Raw genomic sequence first — 19,190 nt, forward strand, 5'->3', positions numbered from 1 at the left:
TCGAGAAGACTCCGGGAAGAGGACATCTCTGCTCCCTACCCTTGTAGGGACGGGGATGCGCGTTTCGATCGTGTAATTGCGTCGAAACCTGTGAACGAGACGCGCTGCTTGCGACAATCGCATCGGCACACGTGGAGGAACGCTGATCGATAGACCGCTGCTGTACAGAGTGGTTCCGCTGTTCGATTGTCGATTGATCCGGAGATTCGGTTCGAGACTACGAATTACGCTGGAGTGTACTGGTGGTTTTATCGGGGGATCGAAATACGTTCTAATCCGGATCATCGTTTCAACGGGAAGTATGTTTAAATCGAAGATTATCCGGAAAGACTAAAAAAATACGAGAAAACACCGTAAAAATTCTACAGAGTGGAACAGGTTGAAAGAAAGAAGAAATATGTTTAGAAGATCATACGCAGAGACGTTCGTGTAATATCTGAAAGGAAGTAAGAACGACAGTGACACCGATTAGCTTTGGTTTCGTGGAGAAAAGAAGATCGAGGTGGACACTCGATAATCGGATCGAGCTCGGAGACAAGGACGCGCTTATCGGTCGAGGATAGGTCGCCGGGTAGTCGATGTTTATGCTCGAAGTATCGGCGCATCGAGCAACGTTGGTCACGAGGTATCGGAAAATCGATAGAAAGCTGACTGACGCCAGAGCGGTAGCGGCGGCGGCGGCGGCGGCGGTGGCGGCGATGCTGGTGGTGGTGGTGGTAGTGGTGATGGTGGTGGTAGTGACAATGTCGACGGCGCGCACGTAGCGGTCCCTCGCATCCACGACGACGAATATGCCATCGTTGGCGACATAGACTCCGTTGGGGGTGGCTCCAGTCGCTTCTTTCTCGGCCGGGAGATCGAAATATTCCGCGGAGACAACTTCACGCTGAAGACAATTTCACGCATCTTTGAGACTTTGCGTTCACGGAACACGGCGGACGCGTACTTTGGAGAAGCAACAAAGAGAGAAAGAGACCGAGAGAGACAACGTGTCGTGGAAGAGGAAAGAAATAGAAAGAGAGAGAGAGAAAGAGAGAGAGAGGACGAACAAAGGAAGGAAGGAGGATAAGAGAGGTCGCAGAATACGCGACTGCGTTCAGCCGGTTAGTCGAAAATCGGAAGAAAGATCGGCTCGAATCCCGCTCGTGCGAAAAGGGGGTTAGGTTTTCACGTGGTGATCCGCAGTGTCTCGGAGGAAGAGAGAATCGCGCAGGTACGCTCACCGGTGGCTCGCGAGAGGCCGAGTGGTGGTGATGGTGGTGGTAGAACAGGGGTGTACACGTCGGTGGCGCGGATGTGCCCGTGAGCGCGAGATGAACTGAGGGACACGCGAACAGAGACGATCGGAGGGAGTCGGAACGAAAGAGAGGGAGAGAGAGGAAGAAATCAGAGGGTGAAGAAGAGAGAGAAGGAAGGATATACGGAGTGGCACGAGTGGCGAGTCGCGAGGACGAAAAGAGGAGAGGATATAGTAGTACGGTACGAGTCGCACCTGGACCCGGAGGAATCGTGCTTAGAACGTAGCACGCGTCAGGATTGTCGCGTAGTGAACTCGTGATTCGAACTTACGAAAGACCGAACGAACGTGTATTAGCGTGAAAGAAAGAGAAAGAGAGAAAGACAGAGAGATAGAGACGGTGAAGAACGCACGAGCCCGCCGCTAAAAGCGTGTAGAGTGAACCAGGTGGTAAAACAGTGCTACTGGTGGTGGTAGTGGCTGGTGGTGGTGGTGGTGGTGGTTGTTGTTGATGGTGGTGGTGGTGGTGGTGGTGGTGTTACTGGCAGTGGATCTGGTGGCGGCTTTGGAGTCAGAAGGGAAAGGGGCGGAGTGAAACGGAACGGAAGGGTCCCTTGGACAGCTCGGTATACCGGCGGCCACCTAGGGGGAGCGAGAGAGAAGAAGAGAGAAACTGACGGAGCGAGACGGATAACAAGACTCTCGTTCCTACCCCCCTTCTCTAGTCGGTTGCCCGCGCTCGCTTTCTCTCTCTCTCCGTTTCGTATGCTCTTTTTCCCTGGCACTCTCTCTCCCTGTCGCTCGACACGAACTAACGTATTCACTCGAGCGCAGAGTGTGTGTTCTCACTCGCTCCGCGTATGTCATGGGCGCACGGTGGTCGCCGCCGCTGTGGTACCGGATCTCTATGCCGATCCGACGTGCTGAATGTGGTGGAGTAACAGTAACAGCAACAACAACAACGGCAATAACAACAACAACAACGTTTGATTCATCCACGTCGAAAGGAGTAGTGGCGGGAACAGTAACGGTAGTAACAACAGCAACTGGCAAGTCGACGGTGTCCTCGTGCACGAGAGACGTCGTCCTCGGTCGCGGTCACGGTGGCACGACGATTCTGATTCGCTCGAGGTATCCGAACACGAGGCAGTGCTCGTGCTGCTGTTGGAGGTTTGAGTCTTTGTCCTCGTTGCTCGCTCCACCTTTGTCTTCGTCCACGTCGTTCTCGTTCTCGTCGTCGTCGTCGTTGTTGTCATCGTCTTCGTCGTCGTCGTCGTCGTCGTCGTCGTCGTCGTCGTTGTCGTCGTCGTCGTTGTCGTTGTCGTCGTCGTTGTCGTCGTCATCGTCGTTGTCATCGTCTTCGTCGTCTTCGTCGTTGTGTCGGTGTCCGTCGCGATCGTTCCTTCGGTGCTCGTGAGGTAACGCAATTCGCGACTAGTCTTCCGCTGAGTGACACGCCGCGACAGTTGTGCCAGACGCAGACCAGAATCGACAAAAGGGAGAGAGAGAAAGGACGAAGAAACGAGTAGTGGTGTGATAAAAACTGCGACGCGAGAGAATCGTGTTTCGGGCACGCGTGTGATTATTCTTACTATTACGAATATCGATAATGTCGTTATCGTACGGTTGATAATAACAGTATCGCGGAGGACCGTGACGGCCAACTGTAGAAAACGGCTGATCGAAAAAGAAAACGGGAGTGGTGAAAAAGGAGGTTTGTTGGCCGCAGGAATACGCGAAGAATACACGACACGGAGCTCGCGAAGGTGCACCGACGACGTACAGCGAAAGACAGAGAGGAAAGTGCGCGCGCGATATTCTCGCGGTGAAACGATCGTATCCCCCGGTGTGTGCACGCGGTGTGTCCGAGCACGGGAGAGCGAGTGCGCGACCACCCGAACTAGATGTGCGTAAATGGAAGGTATAGGGGACATAGCCGATCATCAATCGCATAGCGAGCAATTACTGGACTCGGTCGATTCCCCGGCGGCGATTTCTACGCATGGCCGGGGAACCAGTGGGGGTGGCTCGAATGGGAACTGCGCAGGTGGAGGAGGGAACGGAGGTGGTGGAGGTAGTAACAGTGGTGGTAGAGGAACGGTGGTCGGTGGGGGTAGGCATCACCATCATCACCACCACCATCATCACCACCATCACCACAATCAACAGCAACAGCAACATCAGCAACATCATCAACAGCAAGCAACGATTCATCTTCATCCCCAGCATCATCATCATCATCAGCAGCATCAACATCAGCAGCAACAACATCAGCATCAGCACGAAGGCAGCGGAGAAGGAACGGGAGGTAGACACATCCTTGTCGGTGGAAGTGGTAGCAACGGTGGAGGTGGTAACGCAGAGGGTATGTCGTCTTCCGCGTCGCAAAGTCCCGACATCGCGTGCGCGAGCTTGCCGCTGGAACTACTGGCGGCTGGCGCGCTCGGCGTCAAGGAGGAGCGAGAGCTCGTCTCCGCGGAGGATTTGTCGTCGTCCCAGGAGCCATCGGGAGGCAGCAGCAGCAGTAACGGAGACGCCGGTGGCGGTAGCAGCGGCACGAGTGGTGGTGGTGGTGGCGGCGGCGGTGGCGGTGGCGGTGGCGGTAACATTGGCGGCGGTGGTGGCGGCGTTGGCGGCGGCGGCGGCGGCGGTAGTAGTGGTGGTGGTGGTAGTGGTGGTAGTGGCGGCGGTGGTGGCGGTGGTAGCAGTGGTGGTAGCAGCAGCAGCAGCAGCAGCAGCATTAGCAGCAGCAGCAGTGGCGGCAGCGGCGGAGGTGCCGTCGGTGGCGCCGGTGGTGGCAACGGAAACGGCGGCGGCGGTGGCGGTGGCGGTGGTGGCGGCGGTGGCGGTGGTGGAGGTGGTGCCGGTGGTGGTAGTAGACAGAACGCGAGGGAGTCCCTGTCGGTGATCGTGCCACCTCAGGACGTGGACGTGGACTCGCGCGACGCCGACTCGGAGCTCCTCAGTCCGGGCAAGCTAACGCCGACGTCGGGGATAAGCGTCTCGGTCGCGAGTATGATCGACGCGACGGACTTCAGGGCGATGCAGCCGGAGCCGACCTATCAGACACTAACCTCGGTCGCGGAAAGGATGTCACCGCCTGGCTTCAGTCCGGGTTCCTCTTACGCGACCCTGACGCCGTTACAGCCGTTGCCGCCGATCTCGACGATGAGCGACAAGTTTGTATACAGTGCACACGCGGCTGGCGGCGTCACCGGTAGTTTCGCGGTCATGCAAAACAACGGCCTCGGTAACATCGGCCTCGGGATGGGTAGCTCGCCGTACGCGTACGACAAATTGCCTTCGATGAGCATGTCGCCGCCGCACAATTATCCTTCTCCGGGCGCGGGCCTCCAGCCGAGTCCTTTGTCGCCGCAGAGCGCCTACAGTCAGAGCGGATTGAACTCGCCGCACAAGTCCGCCAGTCCTCACTACGATCCGGCCTTTTTGCCGAGGTTGCAGCAGAGCCCAGCGGCGTTGAGTCCAGCTTCGCCGCCGACCGTCTCGGCGACGGCCACTTTCGCGCCTTCTCATCATTCCCCGCCCACGCATTCGGTGCCCGCTGCTTCGCCACCACCTATGCAGGCCCAGCTGCAGCAACAGCAACAACAGCAACAGCAGCAACAGCAGCAGCAGCAGCAGCAGCAACAGCAACAGTCGATGCCGCAACAGACGATATCGCACACGCAGCACGTGCAACACACCTCGGTCGTTATGAAGACCGTTCCGCCACCCGGCAACGGGGCCGGTGAGGTCGAGGAGATCAACACGAAGGAACTCGCGCAGAGGATCAGCGCCGAATTGAAGAGGTACAGCATACCGCAAGCGATATTCGCCCAGAGGGTTCTGTGCCGTAGCCAGGGCACGCTCAGCGATCTACTGCGCAATCCGAAGCCGTGGTCGAAGCTCAAGAGCGGCCGCGAGACCTTCCGACGGATGTGGAAATGGCTACAGGAGCCAGAGTTTCAGAGAATGTCAGCCTTGCGGCTAGCAGGTTAGTCCTTCAGTCGAAATATCTCCTATGATACAGCGACACACTCCTTTTCTCGTCACCTTTATCTTTGCTAACCTCTCTAACTGGAACAGTGTCTGCAAATGTACTTATAATTATATATTATGTCTATATTCTAACCAAAAAGAAGAAACAAAATCGCGCTATCGTCTCGAGCGCGCGCGCGCGTCTAATCCGTGAACGCGGTCTAATCCCTGATTTACGGCTTTCACGCGTATATCGTTGTCGTTCCCCGCGACGCGACGGATCCAGCGTGTCGCTCGCTTCGGGAATCTTTTCGTTATGATTCTCGCCTCGAATTTTGCCTTCTTACTTGATCTTACCTTTGCCAATCGCGAATGCGAAATACTTGCCAATCCGTTCAACAGATGTACATATATCACCTTCTCAAACAGTCTCTATAGCTCCACGTCGAATCGCGTTTTGCTCGGATATTTCCAAGCTACCCAAAACCTCTCGAAGTACTACGTCTCCGTAGAAAGCTAGTTTATACTGTTCAACAGATTCTGTTCGACTCGTGTCATAATTCTATTCTCCCTTGATCCCTAAAACGTTCAGAAGATCCCAAGATCGAATGTCGATCGTTATTTATTCGTTATCGTTATTTTATATCGTTATTTGGAACGACGAATACGACAAAGGATAACTGTCATATACGCCGAAGGATGTCCGGGTGACAAGAGGACGTGGTGGCTTCGTGAAAATCACAGAGATCACGGACAGTCGGAGGACGGACGGATAAAGAGAGGAAGCAGGGCGGTCTCCGTGTTTTGGAGACGGCCAGACGAAATCGGACGAGCGCGTGCACGCGCGTAAGAGACGCGGGCGGAAGCGCACACGTGGCACCCACGTGGAGAGGCGTTCCCTTCCATATCATTCAGAGATAGACGCGCGGAATAACACTTTTCGAATTCAACATCCTTTGCCCCGGCACAACAGCGCGTACAGGTATTGATCGTGGTCACGCGGTGTTCGCGGCCAGGCGCAGACGCGACCTCGACGACGCCATGTTCGCCATGCCGCCGCCACGCTGTCCGCCATCCCCTCTCCCGCCTTCCGACAACCCTTGTACCATGTCCAACCGAGGAGCGTGTTATCTTCTGCTCCGTGTGATTTCGCGCCGGTGCGTGCGCCCTTCCGCCACTTCTTTCACACTTTTACTCGAACAAGTCACTCGATGACTGAATTATTTCTATCGTTTTGAGATTTTCCATTGGTCGCACATGTCTTCTTTCAATGGTCTTCGATATCGAGATTTCACGATGGTGCGTGAGATTTTTTTCTTTACAATTATTATTTCATAAAAGATTTCTTCTCCTCGTTTCGGTTAGGGGTAAAATACTTGTAATTGCAATCTTGTATAGCGGCTATTGGAAATTCCGGTGGGACCTCAATAGGAGATGTTGACGCAGGGTATTGGTTTCTCGGTCTGTTTAGGTAACGAGGTTTAATGACCCGGCGAATCGTTGATTGATGATCTAAGTTTCAGCGGCTCATGGTTTTAGTTTGTACAATTCGAATAGGTTCTCTGACTTCTAATCATCTTCTTGTGGTGGTGTATATATATATATATATATGTGAGTAGAAAGTGTCATTTTCTGATTATAGGGGAATAGGAGATGAACAGAGAATAAACGATAGTAGTAACATCTGTTCCAACATATTGACCATTGTCCATCTTCTCTTTTTAATTACAAGTCTTTTACGATAACGCGCGAAAACAAAAAGAAAAACGTCATCAACTTTCGAATCAACAGCCACGATAGCAATATTACTTATCGCTATATAATAGACGCAACGCGACCTAAACGTTAGTAATAGCTGTGCTGATATCGACTGAAATTTTCTCTATCCAACTCTAAATCTTTGACCCTATTTGCTATCAATCCCAATGACCAAAACGAGTCGCTATTTCAGACGAGAAATGACTTTTCTGATTCTAACTGTCGCGTATATAGCAAAGAAGGTCAAGACACAGAGATGGCAGGGGGTCAGAAATAAGAAAAGCAAACTCGCGTACAGGGAGGACAAACATTTCTCCCAAGCAGCGGGCTCTATTCTCACCCTCTTTCCGCCGTTCCTTTTGTACGATGGCAAAGGCGTAAAGATAATGTCGAGGAGGGGCCAGTAACTATTCTGTAGCCAGTCGAAGCGCTTCCTCCATTCTCCCTTTCGCTCCTTAAAGCCTCGCATAAGGGTCGCGGAAAGGCCAGGAGCGGGGAGCCAGAAGAAAGCGTGGAAGAAAAGGTGGCAGTAGCAAAGGGTTCGTCGACGAAACAATGCTGGGAGAAGAAGGGTTCGATCCAATGCCCTTCAGATTAGAGTCCCCGCCATTGTTTCTCACGTTTCTTTTTCGCTCCGTTTCCAAGTGTCTTGGTGTCGTCTCATTAAAAACACGTTCGAAAGTGGCGCGCGCGCGAAACACAGGCGGTCACCCCCTTGGGAATCCTCAGGATCTCAGTCATCCCCCTTTTCTACGAAGACAACCCATGGTAAAGGTTATTCGATTCCTCGATCGATTCTTCTTGTCATTTTTCTTGAAGAAATTTGTCTGCGATAGAATTCTATTTCTATTTGTAATCTGTACGCATCGAGGCAACGGTTCATACAACTGAGTTTTATGTAATACTGCCGTTCTAAAATAAAATATTTTAGTTTCAAGATACATATCGATCGAAATACTTGAAGTTTCTCGTGTTTTTCATCTGTTTTTAAGTAAGCTTATATTATATGTACAGGTTGTTGCAAAATAATGACCAATATTTTTAATTGTTTCTTCAGTTTCGGAGTGGTAGATAGAGACATTTTAATCAAGGAGGGCAGAACAATAGCAGTTCATGTTCCGATAAATAAATTTAGCCGGCGGTTCATTTAATAAAACAATAACTAAATAATTTTATTTCAATAAATACACCGTGGATGCTTATGCATTTATGAGAAACAGGTGCCAAAATATACAAAATGTATGTAATATCCAAAAAACGCATAAAATATTTGGAGTAAAATAATCTTTATAATATATAATAGATGAAATAAATCTCCCGTTTAGTCTCTATTTCTTTAGTCGCGTTCATAAAAATATAAAATTGTATAAATATTCATATGTTTCTAATAAATGGAATTCCGATAAATTCAGTCACTCTGTCAATTACCAGAATATTCTTCTTCTGTAAATACGAAAGTATCGTGTCAGAAAAATGTAACAAATATCAAATGGAAATGTATAAATTTATCGAGAATTATTCAGGACAGATATTTTGAAGTTTCCGTTAGTCCAAATTTTGGTCAGCTGATCGTACGACATAAATATTTGACTTTGCTTCGCATTTTCATCAACGCGTAGTTTTCTCAGAACTAGAAGCTAAAATTTCCTCGAGGAAACTACGATTGTTACAAATGAAGAGGACGACTGCGATACCTAAGAACGCTTTCGTTTCGCGGCAACTCGTGCACAGCCGTTATGTATACGGCCTCGTAAATGATTCAGAGCGAGGATCGATGGGAAAGCGGTGCTAATTCCAGTCCCCGTATCTTCGGTTTGTACGCTTGCAATAATGGACGCGCGGCTGTAGTAATAGTCGTATCGATCGTGCCGCGAACTCCAAAGCAACAAACGTTTCGCATTCACCAGCTTTTTCCTTTTTCTCAATCCTACTCCAGTCGAACCTTCGACGCTGTGCCAACCGAATCTTCACGAGCGAATTCAATTTAGACTTTCGATCGGTCTAATTTCGATACGAAAATTCGGTCGAACATGGTTATAGAACGCGGTCGTATCTTTTTTCATCCAAAGACTCCACTTTTTTCTAGCGTATCTCTCCGCGAATCCATAACGCGATGCAACGTTTAACGGAAGAAAAGGTATCGTTGACGACTCGTGCTAGCGCCAAGATCGATTGTTCTCTCGATTGTAAAAACACATTCGACGTGTTTTTTTCCTTCGTTTTACGTGCTCGATCTATTCGTAGATCGCAGAAACGTCATCGGCGACCTCATTACCGTTCAGCCTGTAACCTTGAGGCGACTTTTTCCTGAAAGAAGCAAGCCTCTAATTTAAACTTCATTAACTATGCCTGTAACACGCGTTCCAGGAGGAAACATCATCAACGAAGATCGAAGATAATAAATCATTTGGCGGTAGATGAAACCTCAACTAGGATTCCATTCCTTCGATATTCTTAAGAATATAGTAAAATATACGAAATTGCATAAACGTTCACAATCTAATGCGATTTACGTAGGTGGGTTTTAGTTTTACCAACAAGTAGGCGAATGAAAAGATCGCCGGAATTTATATTGGAAATTCGTTTTTATCGAAGTCGTGGCAGCTACTGATCGAAATTTATTCGATAATGACTGTCTCTGACTTGCCTCTGACTGTCATTTGCGCTTAATCGCGTTCACCGGTGTTATCGATCGTTAAAACGGGTCAGGTACATTAGTTACAGAGCCAGCGGGTCTCTCCTGTCCACGTATTTACTTTTCCCCACCCTGATGTGTCATTATCCGTCCTCGTAACTGCGTCTCTGATTTCGGTTTCAGTGATCGGTGCTCTTTCAGCTCGCGTGCCAACTTTCGCCCAGGGAAAATTGCCAGATTCGTCGTCTGAGCGGTTCCCGATTTTACAATTAACTTCGCTGTTTCAAGCATCGATATGCGACGGAATTTTAATTTGTTTAGATTATTAGTCTGGGTTTTTAGTTCGTTTAGATTTTCGGATATCTTTGCGGCTCAAAGTTTGCAGCTTCGAGGTTACATTTACCTTTGTCTTATTTGTTGGTATCTCTGTGATATGAATTTTTGCATATTTTTCTGACTTTGGGAACATCGAAATTTGGATATTTGAATTGACTCAGCTAAAAGTCGGCCAAAATACTCAAGCTAAATGAATTCAGAATTTTTGTGCAACCAGTCGTCAAAGTTTCAGCGATTCAATGCCAAAAAATTTGATCGGGATAGATTAAAAAATTTGAGCTTACTTTCAAGCTTATTGTTAGATAGTCGTATGTCGATGATCATGCAGGCATGCCAGCAGATCCCAGCCGGTTCTAATCGTGGCTACGCGATGCTCGCGCGCGAAAGAAATTACAGATGCGAGTGACAGCTGGCTGGAAAGGTGTCGTTCGCAGGCCCGAAACGCAAGGAATAAAGAAATGGCGGCAAGAAACGAAGAGATATCGAGAATAGGAGGGGAGGGACGAAGGGAGAGAGAGAGAGAGAGAGAGAGAGAGAGGAAACGGTCGTGTAAGCAGTAACTGCCGTAAGCAACGGGGACGAGTGACGTCACGGCCCCTCGTGGTACCCACATCATCTGTCGTTGTTGTAGAGGTGCTTCGAGAAGCGACAACGAAAAAGAAAAAAAAAAAAGATAAAAAGGGAAAGGAAAAAATATTCAAGAGGTTTCGTCGCGATCGGCGTTTCGTTTCAAGGATGCGTTCTCGTACGCGCAAGGATCACTTCCTGTGAACCTCTCCTTTCCGTCTATTCTTTCGCGTATTTCTGTTTTCGTTCGCCGTTCACGATCTGCTCCATAAAATCGAAGGTAGATCCCTCGAGTCTCTCTCGTGCTCCCTTGTGACCTCGATTCCGTTGCTCCTGATAACGCCCTCGTGGCCGTTTGCTGGCAGCTGCTCCCGTTTTGATTCTATTCGATTTGGGCTGTTGCGAGTTTGCCACCGGAGTCCTGTCGAGAGATGGTAATTTACCGGTGAAACTTCTTCGTGTGGAAGGGATGTCCCGGTGTATAGATTTTAGGTAGTATTTACTCGGAGTTACGACACTGTGTCAAAGCCTCTACGATAGCATGGAAATTCTCGTCTCTTAAATAGAGACCTAATTGTTAGTCGTTGTGATCGATCGAAGGGCAGATGGGAGATGCAGTAGGAGTTCTTTAAAGTGTTCGTTTAATTCTTGCGATTGAAAAAATAGAGGGAAAAAGTGATATCGAGAGAAGATTCATCGTTGGCGTAGTGAAAAATCTCGTGGAAGCACGTGCGTTGGTGCTCGAAACGCGTTTCCTCTCGTCACGGACAATAAAGAGCAATCGATGCGGGCTTTTACGCGACGAAGAGGACGCGCAGCGTGGTGACCGCCGCGGTTTCCGGCCCGTAGTCACAGGACAATTATTTTCAACGTGCTGGCTCCCCTGTTCCCTCGCAAGATTCCTCCTTTTCCAAGTATAGAATGTCCCCTATGCGCATGGCGACCGCTTCGTTTATTAATAACAATCGAAGACGCCGAAACCCGACTATGCTGGGATTTTTCATAAAACTCAACACTCTCCAGTATATCATAGAAAATATAATGTAATTTTTAAGTATATATATTTGAAGTATAATTCGAAGCACGTTGCACGCTGGTCACGTGGTCACGGTGAGACTTTTTATAGTTGAAGGTTTCAGAAGCAAAACAATCCTTGTTCGCGCTTCTCTTTGTCTAAAAAAGCGAAAGAATGCTGTGATATCTTTAATCTCGCTGTATCTTTTACATGATCAAAAGATTGGAAAATGACGTAATAATTCAATCTCCAATTCACATAATCTAGTCCAAATTGGCATCGTTATTCGCTAACTTTGTCTGACCGAATTTATCTGATTTTCAAACGACTCTAGCCCGTGATAATATCGTTGGGATGAACATAGAGGTTGAACGAACACAGGAGGAAGATGGAAACGGGTTCCAGGTAGTCGTGATCGCAGCACGCGCCGAAACACGACACTGATCGCTCAAAGAGGCCATACATGCGCTCGCATGTGCGATTCGTACGTGACGCTGACGCATGGCCAGTGAATTCCGCGCGTCTTGAATTGCCTATAGGCCATCGTTTCCGTGGCACATCCTGCCTGGCTTCGCGCGAACTCCGTTTCCATTTTCTATCAGTAAAATTCAGGGCAGATGTCTGTTTCGAAAAAATTTAAATATTTTAACACGATGTTTTCGAAATGTTCCATGCGAAAGAATATCGTTCATTCGCGACACGACCGAGAAAAATAAATTTCATGGGAAATCTGTCTAGAATGAAATGTTTGAAATGAAAAATGATTAACATCAGGAACCCAGATATTTTATCTCATTGCAAATTCCGCTGGTGATTATTTTAGCTTTCTTATTTATATCTGCTTTTTAGTTAAATTATTTTCATTAGTTTCATTAACTATTTCTCATTGAAGCACCGAATGTACTCCGCAAATGAATCACCTATTCAGTCGTGTTATACATAATTTTTAACAATTGTATCGAGTACAATACTTTTCGAGTCTTGAGAGTTTCTTAGGCGTTAAAACAGCTCCCTTATATAAACATTACAATTTCATTATGTAATTACGACATTCCCATCTTAGTAAACGTTTCATTTATAGACTTAATGTTTGAAGATTTCTAGAACGAATAATTTCAAAAGTGTATCACCTCCGTAGAAAACCGACGATATTACCTTCAATTCTCCGTTTAACTCCGCACGAAGGATTATCCCGTTACACCATGAATTTTACCTCGATCTATATATCTGTCAAAGCGATCCTTTTAAACAAAAGGTCAGAGGTATTCTTTCACAAAGCTCGAAGCTTCGATTTCTTCTCTGGAAACCTCTGTTTTTAATTATAGATATATCCAAAGATCGGAAACGTAATAATAATTTACTCTACTTTCGTTAATCAAAATTTGACCTTTTACAAAAAAAAAAAAAAAAAAAAAAAATAGAAACTATAACCTCTTTGACAGTTCGTATATAGCTCAGAGAGTATCTTTTTTATCCATTTTACATTTCAAAACTATCGATCGGTGATTCTGCAATTCGAAGAAGCAACGTTATACATACATATAACATCGCGAGCACGAGGGCAGTGACGATTCAAAAGCGGCACGAAATCGATCGATGGAAACTGCCTAGACTACCGAGGGCATTAAACATCGATCCCCCTGGGAAAATCGATTTTTTCCAGAGCCGACAGTGCACGCGCCAGAATCGCGTCCCGGTCGAGCAAGTTTGTTTTCGGATAGCCGTCGACCGAAAGAAAAGGCTATTCGGTAAATAAGCGGTGAATAGCCGCCACAAGGGGAACCAAGGTGCAGATGTCACGTTGGGAACACCTTTTCTGGAACAGCTGTTACGTCGATCTACGGCCTAGGAAAATCCTGACCTTCCACCTCTCGTTTCACCTTTTATGATCCTAGCTGATTATTAAATCTAAGAATTCAATTCTGAAAGAGGAGCTGCTTGTAAACGTCGAATTCTCAGACATGTAGTTTGCCAGCTCGTAGTTTGACTACTTGATAGCTGGCAAAAACTGTAATTGCTTGTTTTGTCGGTTGATTGAATTTCTGAATCGTGCTGAAGGTTTTGTTTCGATCAGGGAATTCCTATGATTCTTCTGGTTTCGATTAGGGAATGCGATTTTCATTGTAATTGTGGTATAACGAAGGTTAGATGTGCTTATGGCTTTTGTTGCAGTTCATGGCGCAGTGAAAAGACTTAAATTATCTGATTTCCATCAGGCAGTTTTAGTAGTTCTCGCAGCAATTGCGTTAAATGTTCTTTCGAATTTTGTCGCAATTTCCGATGAAATGAAAAAATTCCAATTTTGCCACGAATGTTTAAGATCTCTCTGATTATTTTCTGTAAATAGTGTTGCGGTGAAAGCACATAACCAAATATAGACGGATAAAAAGACGAAATAGATTTATCGACTTAGTCAGGTAGTAAATTATCGTACGAGTATCAAAAAATCGAGCATGTCCGATCATAGTCAAAGTAACTCTCTAAATACCGAAGAGGAAGAGCGGCGGTGTATTTGTTCCTGCTATGAACGTTGATTTTCACATCGCGTTCTCGCGAAGGCATTGTCGCGGTCGCTGGAAGCGCGGCTCGAATTAAACTTCACTCAGGTCGTTGATAAACGAAAGGCGACACTGGTATGTTTTACGATAAGCCCGATCTCCTCGAACGACACGGCTCGGTAAACGTTAACAGGAATTCTTTCGTGTCGAACCAAGAAAAAAAGAGTGCCATCGACTCCCGGTGATCGTCGCGAGTCACGACTCTCGTTTCGATGTTTCAGAAGCGACTCGCCTTGATCTAGAACGAAAAACGTCGAATCTTCCCTGTTGTTTACGAGAGTTCTTTCGAATTTTCTTTCCGCCATAACTTTGAGCAATTCGCCTGACTTTTCGAAATGTTATCCTCGTATCATCTTTCTTCGAATTCGTAGAAAGATTTTAAGCTTCGAAAGTTCTTTCACACCTGGAAAGTAACAAATTCTGACAATTACGTAATATCGTTCACCCCGTAGGATCTTCAATAATTTACATATGTACCTTCTACTCTAATAAAAATTTCAAAGATTTCTTCAACCTTCTGAAACTTTCAAAGGCACTCCATATATCCTGATTAAAGTTACCTAAAACGAAAATCTTCGACGTATCAACAAAAGAACAAATAAAAGAAGAGAAAGGAATAAAAAACCTTAAAGTATCATCGAACCTGTTCAAAGAAGCTCGCTAACGAAGTCGATTTCGCGACGAACATCATCGAATCTCCTGTCAAGGGTTGGCCGTAGGAAAAAGAGAAAAAAAGGAGAAATATTTCCGGAAAGTTTCGTGATGAATTCTCCCTGAAACTGCCTTCCGCAAGCTGACTCATCCTCCACGTCATGCATGCGGTATATGCCTATGTACACCACACGGAACACGTATTACACAAAGTCTCTTTCTCTCTCTTCATCACATTTGCAACAGACAGATACACATACACACACACACGTACACAAACCGAAAGAGAAAGAGAGAGAGAGAGAGAGAGAGAGAGAGAGAGAGAGAGAGAGAGAAAGACTAACACACGTACGCAGCCACGAGGTTGTAGCAGCCCTCCTTCCCCTCTCTCTCTTTCTTTCTTTCTCTCTTTCTCTCTGTCTCTCGCTTTCTACCCTCTTTTCCAGCACGTAGACGTAGCGTAACAGGGTTCTCAGTGGGAACCGGCTTACTGTTACGAGGCATACATGTCAGTCTGCTACTGTTACGTACGTGACTCGCGTATGTACAGGCTGGTACCACCAACGTGGAAGGGGGATGATTCTTCGCGAAGGGGCAGAAGGGAAGAAGGAGAGAGGAAGAGGGGTAACAAAGAGAAGAGAAAGAGGAAAGGAAAGCTCGCGTCGGCCCTCAACTCTTTTTGCGGCACCGGCTCGTTCCCGTTCCGTTTCGTGTTAACACTCGCGCGCACGGTTAATGATTAGTTCGCGCCGCGTTTCGCCGGATCTACCAGCCGCTGATGGCTGTTATTCAACGTCGAGATCGGGACTCGAACTTGTCAGTCGTAACCCTCTCCACCCCTAGGCGACTCTCGTCGTATTCAGGTTTTCTTCGATTGAGTTCGAGTGCCTCGATGGAAATTGTTTATTGCGACATCGAAACGACAATTTCAAGTGGATTTCGTGATCGAACATTGGATTCTAGGGGTGAGTTTAGGATAGTCGCGTTTCTCAAGGGTCGTAGTTCGTTGTTTCGCACCGATTAGCCGGCTCGTTCCTTAATAAAAGATTTCTATAATTATAATAACGTTTCTGTAATAATATTTCTGATTAGAATTTGTGTGTTCTTCGAGACGTCAGTCTCAGTAGTCTTCGAAACTAGTTTCCTTTGGTTGTTATTCTATTTAACTTTGATAGTTATCGATGAACTCAAAAAAAAAAAAAAGAAAAAAGGCGAGATGTTCCTTCATTCCGAGTTTCCAGGGCGAACCAGACTTGGGAGCAATTTACAACTTTGTATAATCATTTCATCGTATATCCGGATGATTATTCGATACTGGTTGGTGAAATTGTTCAGGACGTTCGTTGAAGACACAGCGAGGGATGATCGAGTGTCTTTCAATTTCGTCTGAAACGAAGAAACTAATGAGGGATGACTTGAGAACGCACTTCTTGAAGCCGTTTAAATACTTCGTTTAGAAACTTATCTTTCGAATTTCGTTTGGTTGGGTCCAAGTATCCTTGTCATCGATTACCATACTACTATATATATTAGCTGGTACGAGAAGAAACATCCCTTGAAGAAATATCTTCAACTTCCGCAACATGACAAACCCTTGTAAACAGGAGATTTATAGTGGAATTTCACCAATTAGAGTCGTATATAACGCAATTAAAAGCATTACGGACTGGTGTTTTAGAAAAGTTTTACATCTAGATTAAATTTTATGTTCAATGTTCAGCGTAGTCTGTTTTTCTTTCTATAGAATCTTGGTCATTTCTGTACAGTTGCCAAAAGCACCAGGAAATTGTAAAAAGATTTAAAAATTGCAATTTACTTTCTTCGAGATGATCACTCGCCTTTTCTCCTTACATCCCGTAAAATAAACCAACGAGAATCACTCGTGAATGCCCCCCGTCATCATTCGAAGATCGCAAGTCTACACGGAAGATCGCAGCGAGCTGGTCTCAGAAGAATCTGCAAAGCTAAAATGAAAAGACAAAAAGAGAAAGGAAAAAGAAAGAAAAGACGAAATTGTAAAGAAACACGCCTGGTCTCGAGGCGTCAAGCGTGAAATCGATATCTCGTGGGGTTCATCGAGTCCCAAACAGCCGGAACACGTTTTTCCGAATACCTGTTCGTCTCGAGCCAGCCAAACAGATAGACAAAGACACGCACCACGAATCGATCTACGTTTCGCGATATCGGCAATTGCAATGGTTTCGTTCCGCGTTTCTTTCGCCGACTTTTCCTTTCAGTTTGCCCGCGAACACCTTCCTTCTCTTTCCCTTCGATCGCTCCCTCCGCTTCCGGTATCTTCGATGGAAATTCGTTTTCTACCCTTTGCTACCTTCTCCTTCTGGTTTTTTCTGTTCATTTCTCTTACCACTCTATTCTGTTCTGTTGCTTCTATTTCTTTTTTTCAGTTTTACAGTGAACTGTTTTTTGGAAAGTATAATGTCAACCGGATGGTGTCTTCGAAGTTGAGGTCGGCTACGAATCGCGATAAAGAGATGATATTTCATCGCGAGGGGGATGACAAGTTAGTCAATCGATCTTTGGTATTGATAGAATCTCTAGAAGTTTTCAAGTAACGAATAGGACACGCGTGGAGATGGAAGAATCTTTTGCATAACGACGAGCAAGTGTAAAATATTTTTAGATCGATATTTTGCAACGATGAGCGTAGAACATATTTGATTTTCTAATTATAAGCCATCTTTTCGATAATGAAATAAGGATCGTGCTTCGAAGACGCCCTCGATCGGCCAACCTTTAGTTTGTATCGATAAGTTACCGAGTACCTCTTAAGCGAACGCGTGACATACCCCTGCTTTGTGTTTTATGATTTCTTTCTCGGCACGTTTTGTCTCTTTTCCCGATTTTCTTCAGTTTGTTCGAACAAGGAAACGGAGAACGAAGTCACGTACTACGGGAGAAAGAACGATCGGAGAAGAGAGAGAGAATCGAAACGGTCGCGCCGCACCGCTCTCGATGATTTTCGTCGTCTCACCCTTCCCTTAACTGCACCCCGGCGCGAAATAAATATCTGAATCGTTTCCTGGCGTCTCATTAGTTCTGCAATCTTTTCGTTCCTTTCTTTGCTGAAGATTCGCGTCGTAAATTTGGTTCTTAAGCTTATTTAGAGAAGAACACTTAGAGAATTCGAAATTCCAAGTGTAATTTTGGAAATGTAAATACTTGGAATTTTTGAAAGTTGAAAAGTTCGAAAATTCGAGAAGTTGGAACTTTGAAAATCGTATTTGAAAATATGGGAACTTGGGAATACGAAAATTTCGAAACTCGAAAATTCCAGCGTTAGATTCCCAACATTTGAAAATTTGAAACTTTGGACGTTCAAAAATTTGAAATTTCGAGTGTTCGATAATTTGAAAATTCGAGAAAATTTCACTCGATCTTTAACTTTAATGCAAAGAAATTCAACTTTCACGCATGAAACGAAGGGCAAGGGAGGCGTCGAAAATCAAAGCGCGGGTGTGAGCGAGACGCGAAAGAAATTATAAGGCGAGGGTATACCGCGCTATGACGGAACGTCACCAACGCAAACTGATTTGAAGTTTAAACGCAAGGTGTGTGTCTATCGGTTTGGTTTTAGCCCTGAGCAACTGCTCTGAAAGCGGAGGCGAGCCGGAAGCCATGCTGGATATCCACCACCCAGGAACCGGTCTCGAGTCTCATCACCAACAGTTTCACAACTCATATGGTAATATCAAAATACATCACTTTAATATTTTACTTAAATTACACATCTTCCATCGTCAAATAGATAGACAGATAAATAAAAATACAACTATGTAGATTATCCCAAAGAAACCTTCCCTCTTCGTCGCGGGTTCGATCTTTATATCGCAACAGAATTTTCCCTTCACCGCCAATCAGCTGATGATGAAAGTAGAAATATGTTTTATTTAAATAATTGGAAGAGAACGTAGGAATCATTTGTAATGTTTTTATTATAACGCCTTAGAAGCTGCAAATGTCATAAAGAATAGATTATTGGTCGAAATCGCGAGAATTTTATTCTGATGTCCAATCACCTCTGAAACTTGGCAATTATTCGCAAAATCTTGTCCTCCTAAATATTTTGAATAAATCTAAAAGCTAGATAAACGATTACATCCTTAGCGTAGCCATTTTAAAGCCCTTTTAGACTTATCATTCAGCCATCTTAATAGTAGATTCTCGCGAATGCTTGATCCAGCGTTTTATCGGCTATTGATATCTTACGTCGCGTCGCGTCGCGTGCAATCGTGGGTGAAAGCTTTTGGGGAACCAAGGCATATCGTTCTCATCCTTTTCTTTTTATTTTTATTGCCTTTCCTCTTTTGCTCGACATATGTATCATTCATACAGATTTTTCGGTCTAATCGATATTTCAAACGATCCTTGTCGCGTATAATCTCAGGCTAACCATTTAATAATTCGGTAGCTGATAAATTGGGTCGTGAATTTTCG

The 19,190-nt window shown here is 45.8% G+C and overlaps 2 protein-coding genes across 3 annotated transcripts in view; both read left to right on the plus strand.

Annotated features, from left to right (window-relative positions):
• Window positions 1–3,151: 3,151 nt before the first annotated feature.
• On the plus strand, window positions 3,152–4,217 carry LOC138177987 (uncharacterized). Its single transcript, XM_069109384.1, has 2 exons — window positions 3,152–4,109; window positions 4,204–4,217. The coding sequence occupies exons 1-2, from the start codon at window positions 3,152–3,154 to the stop codon at window positions 4,215–4,217; spliced, it is 972 nt and encodes a 323-aa protein (XP_068965485.1).
• LOC138178206 (hepatocyte nuclear factor 6-like) overlaps window positions 3,885–19,190 on the plus strand; it is an 84,374-nt gene continuing 69,068 nt past the window's right edge. The window contains exons 1-2 of one of the 2 annotated variants that reach the window (XM_069109797.1): window positions 3,885–5,231; window positions 18,331–18,438. In XM_069109797.1, the coding sequence (XP_068965898.1) occupies window positions 4,253–5,231; window positions 18,331–18,438 (1,087 nt within the window). In that variant the 5' untranslated portion in view covers window positions 3,885–4,252. The remainder of the gene's footprint in view (window positions 5,232–18,330; window positions 18,439–19,190) is intronic. The other variant, XM_069109798.1, reaches the window with a different exon arrangement.

This window comes from Bombus flavifrons, chromosome 3, assembly GCF_040668555.2.
Source record: "Bombus flavifrons isolate JBK064 chromosome 3, iyBomFlav1_principal, whole genome shotgun sequence".
Lineage (NCBI taxonomy): Eukaryota > Metazoa > Arthropoda > Insecta > Hymenoptera > Apidae > Bombus > Bombus flavifrons.

Bases quoted from the DNA above. Each gene is read 5' to 3' on its own strand.
- LOC138177987 (XM_069109384.1), top strand. From the start codon at position 3,152: ATGGAAGGTATAGGGGACATAGCCGATCATCAATCGCATAGCGAGCAA.